The following is an 11,192-nucleotide window of genomic DNA, read 5'->3' as shown; positions in this document are numbered from 1 at the left end:
TTCTGCTTGTTGCATGCTAGAAGTCATGCTAACGAAATTTACAGAGGAACATTTGTTAAACGACAACGACCAACTGCAGTCGGCAACCAATTTGAAGTTGCTTAGCAACTACTCTTCGACCATCCCACTGATCAGGTCATGATCTCATCCAGATGGAGAGTAGCATAGCTTGCACAAAGAATCTCTCTCTTGTTGGCACAGCCGCACTCTGAGCAAAGGCCCCCATACAAGAGTCCTGGCTGGTCTACATATGTCATGGCACGCTTCAACACTCACGTCAGAAACAGTCTCTCTCATGCATTGGCACATGGCAGGAACATTGTTGCACTCGTCGCTCAACAATCTCGTCAGTCTGCATAAAAGTGGCAGTCACCACAGCTGAACCTTTAACTTGCAGGTGAGCACAGAAGCGCCTGCAGCGACCTCAGCAAACGCCATAACCCAAGCTTGGGAGCAGTGGCCGCCTGCTGTTGCCCTGGTGACATCTACCCAGCCGCCCTGGCAGCAAAGAGGGCCCATGCCAACACCGAGCTCGGAATGTCCTCAAATATGGGCCCTCACTTGACAAATGGCGTGCGCTACAGAGTGAGCGCTTTAGAGGGTGAGCTGGTCGGGGTCCTCAATGACCTGCTTGAGGGTGACCAGGAACTCGGCGGCCTGGGCGCCGTACACGATGCGGTGGTCGCATGTGAGGTTGACCTGCATCTGCTTCTCCACGCCGATGCGCCCGTTCTTGTCTGCCGTCACCGTCGGCTTGCTGCCGCCCACCGCCAGGATTGCCGCCGTGCCTGCGCACGCAAATCCACATCTCTCAGCACTGGTAAAGACCACAGACGCCGTCCCTTGTGATGGAGGACCACCCAATTGCTGCAGGTAGAAGCAAACCATGCACCGGGGCCAACGACTTGCCAAGAGTCAATACGGCCCACAACAAGCAACGCTTGCTTACAGAGGTCCTTTCCAAGCCAGCGTTTCGGTTGCAATAAGGCCAATCTCCTCTTGAGAGCGCTGGCACTCACAGGAGGACTCACCACCAGCCACAGGAAAGCTCACAGAAAGCAGCTGGGATCACAGGCCGCATGAACCATCATGGACAAGGGAGATGAAGCGCGCACCAGGGGGCAGGATGGCGTCGAAGATGTCGGCGCCGAAGTTGCCCAGGTTGGAGATGGTGAAGGTGCCGGACTGGAATTCGTCGGGCGCCAGCTGCTTTGAGCGCGCGCGCTTCACCAGGTCGGCCCAGTTGCGGCTGATCTGGTAGATGTCCGTGCTGTCTGCGTCCTTGATCACCGGCGTGATCAGCCCGCCGTCCGGCATCGCCACCGCCAGAGCAACATTGATGCGCTCGTTGTAGGTCACCCCGTTGCCGTCCGCCGTGCACGCTGCGCCAGCACCCATATGGCCCCATCAGTACACAAGCTCTACAAATAACTGATTGCTATTTCTGATGTGAAATCATCGGTGCTGCATCAGATTCACTTTATCCGGTAGTCATCCCTGTGTAATGATGTACGATGCCAGCCGCAAAACCCTTCAGCACAAAAATACTTGCCGGTTGCTAGAGTAGCTTTCTGATCAGCACCTCACAGAAGGTCTTTTACCAGCCATGCTCTAGACACTTCGACCAGGAGCAAAACATTGCAGCTCTGCTCATAAAAAGTTAAGGGCATTGACAGGCAGTAGCAGGGCTGGGTGGTTGAGGGGTGCAGGAGGTAGGCAGCAGGGGCGCGCACAGGCATAGAGGAGCGGATGGGAGGCGAGGGCGACGCCGCAGGCCTTGGCCAGGAGCGCGGTGAGGGTGACGCCCTTGGGCTTGAGCTTCTTGTAGAGCGCGTCAAACTTGTCCGTGGTGATCGTGTACGACACGCGGAACTCCGGCACCTGCACACGCAGCCGCACCCACAGTCAGACATGCACTGCTCAAATCAGGCGATGCATCGAAGTGCACCGCCTGCAGCATGCGGCATGTTTGTTGTGCAGTTCGGTGGTGCATCATTGGCACCATTGACAGGCTTCTTGCAGCAAGGCTTCAACTGGCAGACCGTTATGAAACATCCTGAATGGGCCAACTTGCTTGGGCCCATGGGGAGGGATGAAGCCCCAGTGAGACTCATGCTGGAACACGCCCGTCAAAAGAATAAAAGCATACTACAAAAACGTCATGTCAAATGTCATGACAGCCTGCAAACTCGCATGCAGCAGTCGAGGGAGAGAGTTTGGAAGGCAGAAGGTGCGGCAGCGCGCACCTTGAGGCTCTCGATCATGTTGCGCGAGACGGCGGATTGGAGGGAGGTGAAGGGGACCGTGGTGCCGCGCAGCTCTGACACCGTCGTCCCGGCCAATTTAGCCGCTGCCTGCACGGCAGGTGCCGGCGCCGCCTTGGGCGCTGCCGCAGCGGCTGCTGGGGCAGGGGCCGCCGCTGTCTTAGGTCCTGCAAGCATCAGCCAAGCCTGAGTGGCTTTGCTCGTGCAGAAAGGGCCAACCTCTTAGTCCGGGACATTATAGAATCTCTGTTGTTGCTCAACTGACATGTCCTTGAGGCATGTGCTGGCAGCCATGCAGATACTGATAATCTTTTGCCTTCATCACCATTCACTTCCTGCCTCCCTCAAACCAATATTTGGAAGCAAGGCTCGGAGGCAATTGAGCTCTGTGACCATGCCAAGGAGGACAGACCCCACATAAAGTGTACAGAGGCTGCAGGCTGCTCACCTCCGTTCTTCAGGGCCTCGACATCCGAGGCAGTGATGCGGCCGTTAGGGCCGCTGCCACCGATGGTGGCCAGGTCAATGCCCAGATCCTTGGCCAGCTTCTTGGCATAGGGAGTGGCAACGATGCGGCCGTCTGCACGCTTGTTCACTGGCGCCGGCGGCGGAGGGGGCGGCGGGGGCGGCGGCGGAGCAGTGGCCGTGGCTGTGGCAGCGTTGGCCACTGCAGGCTCTGGTGCCTTTTCCAGCACCTGAAGCGAGTGGAGCACATGTTTTCGGCTATATTATCTACAAGAATAATGAGCAAGCGATTGGGTTTTGCATTCGGATTCGTAATCATGATCAACAAGGGTCCGAAAATTTGCAAGAAGAAGATTGCTTGCAAACAATAAAAAGCTATGATCTAGGATTGGACAATCTCGGCAAGAGCTGAGATAAATTGGTCTCAATAGACAAATTGCCAATACACCAGCTTATTCTTTACCAGTTATGATGTCGGAAAGCCTACCTCCGCCACAGCAGGAGCTGGAGCTGGAGCTTCAGCTGGTGCAGGGGCAGCGCCATTGCTGCTGGCTCCAGCCTTGGCCTTTGCGGCCTCTAGGTCGTCCGCAGTTTCAGCAATGAATGCTATCGGATCACCCACATTGGCGACACCCCCTTCCGGGATCACGATAGCTCCAAGGATACCATCGTTGAAAGACTCGACGTCCATGTCTGCCTTGTCCGACTCTACGACCACCACAGACTCTCCCTTTGACACCTTGTCACCCGGACCCTTCAGCCAGGACACAATCTTGCCCTCTGTCATAGTGGAACTGAGGGCTGGCATGAATATTTCCTTCACTGCATTGGAGGTTTGGAGGCATCTCTTAGGTGCCCTCTTCGCCACCGAGCGAGAGGACAGCGCTGGTGACGCCCCCACGAAGGGGCACGCGCGCAGCTGCATTGCTGACTTCATGCTGCCAGCTGAATGGGCCACCCTGACACTGGAGACTGCTCTCTTGGCTCTGGGCCTCAGAGCGTCTCATCTCCAAGTCAGAACCCAGGGGTTAGTAATCTCGGGGCATGCAGAGCTGGACTTCGCTCGATCTTGCATCAACGCTGTCGAGGGGACCTGTAAAATGTTTGACACTTGCATGTTCTGATCCATCATCATATCCAGAAGACTGAAGCCTGTGAGTCAACTCCTCAGACTGAATTGCAATTGCAACGTCTGGTGCAAGCAGATCCAAACTGATCAGTGCATGCATTCCTTTCAAGTTGATTTTCAAAACCATATTTACATTCAGAATTGAATACATGGACAGATCAGATGATTCTGGACCGCTGATAATCAGAAGGCACACACACACACTGCTGGCTTCTGCAGATATCTCCTTAATTGCAAGGGTACAACTGCTGTTCTAATATACTCCTCAAGAGATCAATGCATTCCCTTCAGCCTCACCAGAAAAAGGTATAGAGCCCTGATCACGGATGTTCCTCAAAGCCACAAGAAATATGAAGCAACTCAGCTATATACTAGCGATCACAATCAAATTGAAAAGGGCTCACTCCCACCAAAAAAATTGCCGACGAGAAATTCTCACGATCAGCTTGGAGAGAAGCGACAAAGCACAAGCAAAGCAGCACCATCTGATGGGCTGCCCAAAGAGACCAGCTGGCTTTCACCGCGTACATATCTGTTTCGCCTGAGATGACAGCTGCCCAACCTCTCACCCGCTGCCATTTGCCAGCATGGTCGTGCCAACCTCCACCATGTTTGCATCCGGCTTATGGGCAGCCATCTGCCCTGCCGGGTCGGCCTGCTGAGCGGGAGACAGAATAACTGCATGCTTTGCCAGGCTGGCTGCCAGGCCTGGACTGCCGAGCTCATGACTGCCCGCTGCCTGCCCATTGGGCACTGCTGCCGGCCCGCCATTGGGCACATGGTGCATCTCAGCTGGAGAGCGGCCAGCAGTGCCTGCACCCCCATTTGCAGCAGTGGGCACCCCGCGCAAAGATTTGGGTGAGCGGCCCTGCTGAGGCTGACTGTCCAGCCCTGCTACATCAGAGGTGCGCTTGCGCGTCTGCCCATGCTGCGCAGCAGGGGACATGGCAACTGCGCCGGTCTGAGGACTGACATGAGCTGCCATGCGCGCATCTGAGCTGGCCGCAGCCTTCTCGGCAGATGGGTAGAACTCTGCAGCGCCGGGTCTCAGAGAGCTGACCGGGCCAGCATCCTGCTGGGCCGAGCTACCGGCCTCGGCCGCAGATGCAGCGCTGCCAGGCAGGCGCTGCCCGTCCTGTTCATGGGTGACTTAATCGTCACTGAGCCCCATGTGGCCGAGATCTGGTGCCTCGTACCCTCCATGAAATCATGTCAAAGACGACAAGATGCCTCGCCCACATGCACAAATGCACCCTGCAGAACAGTGTTGCTGTGATGCATGTTAGGCTGATGAGGAGAAAAGTGTGCCCCACCTTGTCAGGCGACAGACCCGGATGCCCCGGTACTTCGCCGGCAAACCTGTCTTCTGCTGCTCGGCTGCCAGTGGGCGTGGTGGCCTGGAAATGGTCCAGAGGAGGGGTCACTGGCCCATCCGCCTCATTTGCCTCATTCGCATCCTTTGCTTCTGCACCCTCTGCCAGTACATTCCCCAGCAATTACTCGCCGCCTTTCTCAATGGGCCCATCACAACTTTTGGACAGAACATAAAACAACTGTCAGAGGCAGCGCCCAGAGAGCCGAGATACACAATGACCCCAACAGCACTAGGACCGCACCCTGCGAGCGAGTGACGTAGAGGGCCATGATCTCCTTGCCAATCTCCTCCAGCAGCTGCTTTGTGACAGTGATTGGGGAGCCCTCCACATCCCCAAATGGCTGACTCTTCATCATGGCCACCTCATACCATGGCTTCCCGTCAATCTTGGGGACCTGCAGATGACATCCCCCCGCAGGCACACATCAGAGCCGGCGCAGCAGTTCTCACTGCTGCTTAACACACAAAGAAGCTGCAAGCTCTCATTGCAACAGTGCCTGTGCAGCTGGGGCCTCACCTCTTCGTGGTTCCATGTAGGCAACTTGGCATGCACAGTGGCGAGGCCCAGGTGGATGGCTGTGGCGCCCAACAGCCGCAGGTCATATCGCAGGACCAGTTTCGTGCCCTTGTACAGGTCATTAATGAAGTTCTGCAGCAGAGGCATCTGCAGCACCCCAACAGGCACCACTCATCAGTTGCTACTCCAGGTTTCCTTTATGGCTTCCATGTAGCCATAATGCTCTGGAGTGAGACATCAGACAGTGCAGCAGCACTTGTGCACGCGCAGTGTGCAATTCCCTCAACCTTCCACCAATTGAATAGGGCCACCATACCTTTTCCTTCTTGAAGTGCCTCCAGTATTCGCCCTCGGGGTCTGGCAGGGCAGAGAAGCGATCCAGAGTGTCTCGGATGAAGACCTGGGGATGGTCTATGGTGAACTGGAACCCAAGGGCGTACAGGAGAGCGCGCTCTGCCGTCAAGATGGCCTCTTTCATTGCAGAGGCAATCTCGGGATCCTTCATGGTCTTCAGCACTGCAGGGCTGTTAAAGTACCTGAACAGCATTGTACTGTAGTGAGTTTGGCCGAGCTGCATGCAACTATAAGCCATCCTTTGTGCTTGACCAGCACTTGCTGCAGTTCAGTGAGACTTGAATGTTCAAAAGACATGGCGTAGCACTACAGGGCCCCCTCACCGCATCTTGAAGGAGTTTTGAGCAACATCTGAAAGCGCGCGGGGCTCGTCCTCCACTTTGCCAGCCAGGAAGAGGCATGCAGCAGAGATTATGAAGCGGTCATTCTTCTGCATGCTCTTCATCGCATAGTAGCGGTGCGCAAAAACGATGGCAGTGGCCACCGCTCGAGTCAGCTTCATACTGGCGCCTGCAATACGAACTTTGCTTTTGAACAAGGCTGGACATGACGAGGGACTATGACCCTACCGATCGCAAGCAGATATTTCAAAGCACTCATGACCACGACATTGCTTTGTTTGAGAGAGAGTATTCGGGAACGTGTGCGCGACTGCAGCGCGCTCACCTATCTTCTTCATGAGCTCACACATGGATCTCACAAAGGACATTTCCTTCGCGTAAGTCATGCCCTCCTTACGACTTGGCGAAGCCTCCTCAACATCCTTCTTGCTCAGAAGGGGCCAGGGGCAGGACGGGGTAGCACGAAATTGGCTCATGGTTGTCCTGCAGCACAGATGAGCCTTCAATCCCGGCTGCAATCCTGGCTGATAAGTAAGAAGGCCAAAATGTAATTTGGAACCATCACACAGAAGGACGAGGTCAAGCAGCTGATGAAATAAGCACCTTTTAGCGCCACCCGCTGCGCTCACCCTTCCAAAGGCTCCAGAGAGTTGCGTCTGTGGCCTGCACGAAGGTCTAAGCGACCCTGTGCAGACTGGAGGTATTGTTGCAGGAAGGCCAGAGCAAGCCTGCAGCACCACGGGGGGAAGGTTCATGAAGGACGTAGTCGGTAAGGCAGCGCCATCACGGCACCAGATTGTGCGACTGACCTAAATCACTGTGTATGTTGTCAATGCAGAGTGGAGTCGCACCACAGAACATCGTACGCAATTTTCTGAAGTCACAGGAAATCAAAGGCGGCTTTGATACCCCGCAAAGCACAATTGAGCTCCGTGGCACAATCCTGCTCACCCTAAGGATCTGCTCTTGCTCCTGCTTTTTACTCTCTAGATGCCGAACTTGAAGGTCAGCTTGGGAAGGCTCTGGAAGGGAATCTGCTTCCTCGCTCCTGTAGAGGACTGGGTCGGTTGACTTCCACACCAGCCTGATTTGTTAAAGGGATGTTTCTGGTGATTGTGGATCTACTCTCTATGGTCTTGAACAATTATTTTGCGTTGTCTGGAAAGAAGTGGAAGCTGAAGACGAAGCGCCGGGGGATCCGGACCCCCCCGTTCTGGAAGGACATGCAGGACCATGTCCATTTGCTCAAGCAAAAAGCACAGTAACGTCGCGATCTATTATCTTGACGCAGGACACTCTGTTCCGATGCAGCACTCTTGCATCAAAGGCAACGCTTGCCCTGGTGCACGCGGCCTTTCAAGACTGCATCAATGTGGTAATCTGAGAGGGACAGCGTCAGCTTCCCCCATTGGACGTCACCCATTTATCAAGGTCCTGTTACGGACTGGACAATGTCATCTATGCTGACTTGATGGATCGATCAGGATCCCAGGCATTTCGTGGGCATCAGCTGTGCATTGAGCAACTTTGTCTTGCGTGCTGCAGTGGCTTGCTGCCCGATCCTTCCAGTTGAGCTCTCCAATATCAGGACGCAGGAATGCTCTGGACTTGGTAAGCAACGTTCCGTGCTTGTAATGGTATTAGGTTTTAGCACTTCGATCATCAGTGCTGTGCAAGCATCATGAAGAACCAATGCATGTCAACTGTAGGCGATCCAAAGAATCAGAGGGGGAAGGAGTGAATGGCCTTTCGCTGGAGGAGCACGCCGAGCGGCAGGTAGTTCATGTTTGCAGTGTCCTCTTGTAATGAGGCCCTTATAATTTCCACCACATCAAATAAACTGACAGTCTCTCTGCCTGTGTGACAGTCATGTGGTTCCGCAATGATCTTCGGGTTCACGACAACGAAGCCTTGGCCATTGCAAACAGAGATTCGTCTTCTCTGCTCCCAGTATACTGCTTTGATCCTCGAGAATACAGCAGCAGTGGCAATGGTATCAACAGTACTGGGCCATACAGAGCCCAGTAAGTTTGCATGACAGTGCTCCTGGACCAAGATTATTGAGAGTTCGTTCCATTATGAGTTGTTCAGCACAGACCTGGCCCTAATCCTGAGACAGTCATGGCATTTCTTGCTTTGCAGGTTCATTGTGGATGCTGTGATGGAACTGCGTAACAGCTTGAGAGCCATTGGCTCAGATCTTATCGTGCGCATTGGCAAGCCCGAGGAGGCAAGTTTCAAGGGTCTATCCCTGTGCAACGCATGAACAACAGCATGGCCTTGACACCTTGTATATGCTCCATATTGCTGACGCATGTTAAAGTTTGCTCCTACTGCTGCGAACTGCACTTCCGTATACTGAGCTCATCATCTACCCGACAATGTACTTGGTGCCATTCTGCAATGCAGCCTTCTGTGTGCTCCTGTCAGGTTTTGACGGATCTGGCAAAGAAGGTGGGAGCCAGCAAGGTGTTCTGCCACTCAGAAGTGACGTATGAGGAGGACCTGACAGAGAAGCAGGTGGCTGCTGCGCTGAAGGTCGAAGACATCCAGCTGAAGGCCAGCTGGGGATCCACCCTTTACAGCCCAGATGACTTGCCCTTCAAGCTAGGCGACTTGCCAGCGACACATGGTCCGTCCTTGAGGCTCCAAAGGAAACATCCTGACCGGCAGAGAGACTGTTTTTATCTTACCCCAGGAAACTGCCAATCAATGTTGCTATCATACGAAATATGTAATATCACTAAAATGCTCGTATGGGTCAAATCAAAGGATGACTGATTTTGGGGATTTGTGCATGATGAAGGGGAGTTCAGAAGCAAGGTGGCTTCTCTAGCTGTCAAGCAGCCCGAGAAAGCACCTGCCCAGCTCAAAGGCAAACCAGTGGGGTCCCAGGGCATTTCCTCTGGTGACATTCCCACCCTCGCCCAGTTGGGCTTACAACCGCTCTCCAACATCCCTGGCGCTCCCAAGTGCAGGGGAGGTGTGTCCTGTACATATTGCTGAACCTTCCTCCCTTTCTCAGGCACATGTGATCACAAATGGGCACACGTCAACCATCTCGAACTTACTTTTCAGGCAATGAAGCTCACAGCGTGGGATCAAGAAATTGCTGCTATGGATGTTTAAATTGTTTGCTATAATTATCGAACACCTTTGTGTTGTTAACATCTACAGGGGAAAGTGAGGGCTTGGCTCAGCTGAATCGCCTGCTGTCCAGAACCTCTATGAAGGCTGGTCCAGGCAGCAACATCAGTGCTGCATTCTCAAACGAGGTGTCACCCTGGCTTGCCTTGGGCTGCCTCTCACCGCGACGCATGTATGCAGAGGTCCGATCCTCTGCTGCTTCTGTGCCACCCTAGTGCTCCTTGTTGATCAGCAAACTAGTTTGATGCCATCTGTGAGTTTCGTATTGGACCGGTGTCAAATCTTGGGGAGTGTTGCCCCTCTTTTACTCATTAGGTAGGCCAGAATAGGCGATCTGACATCTGATGTGATTTGATGCAAACAGGTGCAGGCTCGGCAGGCCTCCAGCAATCCGACTGTTGTGTCTTTAATGCATGCGGAACTCATCTGGAGGGACTTTTTCCGTTTCACAGCCAAGAAGTATGCGTCAGAGTCCATCATCAGGAGCTCTGCGCAGCAAGAGGCTCCAGCTGTGGCCAGCGCCTCGCCAAGGTTGTCCATGGCGTTTGCCTAATTGGTCTGCAATCATCGGACCGATTGGACGATAAATTGTCCCGGGCTGAACCAACATCGTCAAGATTGAGAGACAAGTGAAAGGTTTCTGATGGGAGCCTAGTCTGGCAAGCTGGACAGAGACAGTGTACAAGATTGTTTCACAGACCAGAAGATGCCTCAGTGCCCTTCTTCAGGTCGATCCTTGCAAGTGTCCTGGTATCTTCAAGCAATGTGTGCAAAAATTGCAAGTCTGCAGAGACTAACGGAGAAGATAATTTCTGGCCTTGGCCCTCTTTTTAGTTCTGATATTATATAATATGCAATACTCATTCGCCCTCCTGTGCACTGTGTATTAGTACAAGGACCTATCTAGGGAAGGCCAGCCGTGGAGAGTAATAAGTGGATGCTCAAACTGTATGTATCTATAATGTGGCATGCTCTGTCAGAATAGTGGCCCTGTGGCAAGACGATATCTGTACCAGCGGATGAACAGTTTCCCCGAGCCCCAGTTGATGAGAGATGCTGATATTCGTGCCTGCACAAGTGGCAAAATCGATATTGAGATTACTGAATATCAAGTCTTTGCCAGCCTTTCAACTTTTTCAATGTAACAGGCACCTGTAACCATAGTTATAATGCAGTCATTGCTCACCAGAACAAGATGATTTGATGTCGTTGAGATGAAGTGATGCAGAGTCCCATCTTCTCCCAATAAGAAGCGCACGACAGCCACCAAAGCTGAAATGCCAACTATGCTGCAGTACAGACTCCACATGCTAACGTAAAAGCGTCGCCTCACCCTCGATATCTCATTAGCCTGCACAAGGAGAGCCATGAGATGTTGTTAGAACTCAACAGACTCGCTACACCAGGTACAGTGCTGTGCGATGCAGTCCCCTGCAAGCTTTGTAACTGCTGCATGTTGCATGCACTCCATTCTACAGAGTTTGTTGGCATGCCTCGTCTGATCCATCAATATACTGTACTCTGCAACCAGCAAGCCTGTATTGTGTCCTCCCCCATCAAAACACATAGGGATATCACCTGTGGGTTAGTGTAAGCAATG

General features: G+C 53.4%; 3 protein-coding genes across 3 annotated transcripts; 1 reads left to right on the top strand and 2 right to left on the bottom strand.

Annotated features, from left to right (window-relative positions):
* Positions 1–20: 20 nt before the first annotated feature.
* On the bottom strand, positions 21–3,700 carry COCSUDRAFT_31081 (hypothetical protein). Its single transcript, XM_005644180.1, has 6 exons — positions 3,217–3,700; positions 2,713–2,959; positions 2,247–2,431; positions 1,734–1,881; positions 1,116–1,382; positions 21–788 (listed from the first exon to the last, which is right to left on the bottom strand). Exons 1-6 carry the CDS (start codon positions 3,664–3,666, stop codon positions 595–597), a joined length of 1,491 nt encoding a protein of 496 aa, XP_005644237.1. The 5' UTR covers positions 3,667–3,700; the 3' UTR covers positions 21–594.
* Positions 3,701–6,427: 2,727 nt separating this feature from the next.
* COCSUDRAFT_67754 (hypothetical protein) lies at positions 6,428–7,581 on the bottom strand (the record flags this gene model as incomplete). The annotated part of the gene is made up of 4 exons (XM_005644179.1): positions 7,297–7,581; positions 7,049–7,173; positions 6,771–6,928; positions 6,428–6,614 (listed from the first exon to the last, which is right to left on the bottom strand). Coding segments are annotated over exons 3-4 (336 nt in total), but the record flags the coding sequence as incomplete, so codon positions are not given.
* A 125-nt stretch (positions 7,582–7,706) lies between these two features.
* Positions 7,707–10,765, top strand: COCSUDRAFT_67753 (DNA photolyase). Its single transcript, XM_005644178.1, has 9 exons — positions 7,707–7,876; positions 7,991–8,056; positions 8,155–8,221; positions 8,313–8,469; positions 8,588–8,675; positions 8,876–9,077; positions 9,252–9,428; positions 9,623–9,774; positions 9,957–10,765. The coding sequence occupies exons 1-9, from the start codon at positions 7,751–7,753 to the stop codon at positions 10,143–10,145; spliced, it is 1,224 nt and encodes a 407-aa protein (XP_005644235.1). The 5' UTR covers positions 7,707–7,750; the 3' UTR covers positions 10,146–10,765.
* The last annotated feature ends 427 nt before the right edge of the window (positions 10,766–11,192 follow it).

The sequence above is a fragment of the Coccomyxa subellipsoidea genome (genome assembly GCF_000258705.1).
Source record: "Coccomyxa subellipsoidea C-169, whole genome shotgun sequence".
Classification (NCBI taxonomy): Eukaryota; Viridiplantae; Chlorophyta; class Trebouxiophyceae; family Coccomyxaceae; genus Coccomyxa; species Coccomyxa subellipsoidea.
Note: the sequence above shows the minus strand (reverse complement) of the source record. Positions and strands in the feature narration are given on the sequence as shown.

Coding starts and splice junctions, on each gene's coding strand:
- COCSUDRAFT_67753 (XM_005644178.1), top strand. CDS start 7,751: ATGCAGCACTCTTGCATCAAAGGCAACGCTTGCCCTGGTGCACGCGGC. Junction 7,877..7,990: donor GACGTCACCCATTTATCAAG/GTCCTGTTACGG, acceptor TGCGTGCTGCAG/TGGCTTGCTGCCCGATCCTT. Junction 8,222..8,312: donor AGGAGCACGCCGAGCGGCAG/GTAGTTCATGTT, acceptor CCTGTGTGACAG/TCATGTGGTTCCGCAATGAT.
- COCSUDRAFT_31081 (XM_005644180.1), bottom strand. CDS start 3,666: ATGAAGTCAGCAATGCAGCTGCGCGCGTGCCCCTTCGTGGGGGCGTCA. Junction 1,882..2,246: donor ACATGATCGAGAGCCTCAAG/GTGCGCGCTGCC, acceptor CTGCGTGTGCAG/GTGCCGGAGTTCCGCGTGTC. Junction 1,383..1,733: donor CCATCCGCTCCTCTATGCCT/GTGCGCGCCCCT, acceptor GTGCTGGCGCAG/CGTGCACGGCGGACGGCAAC.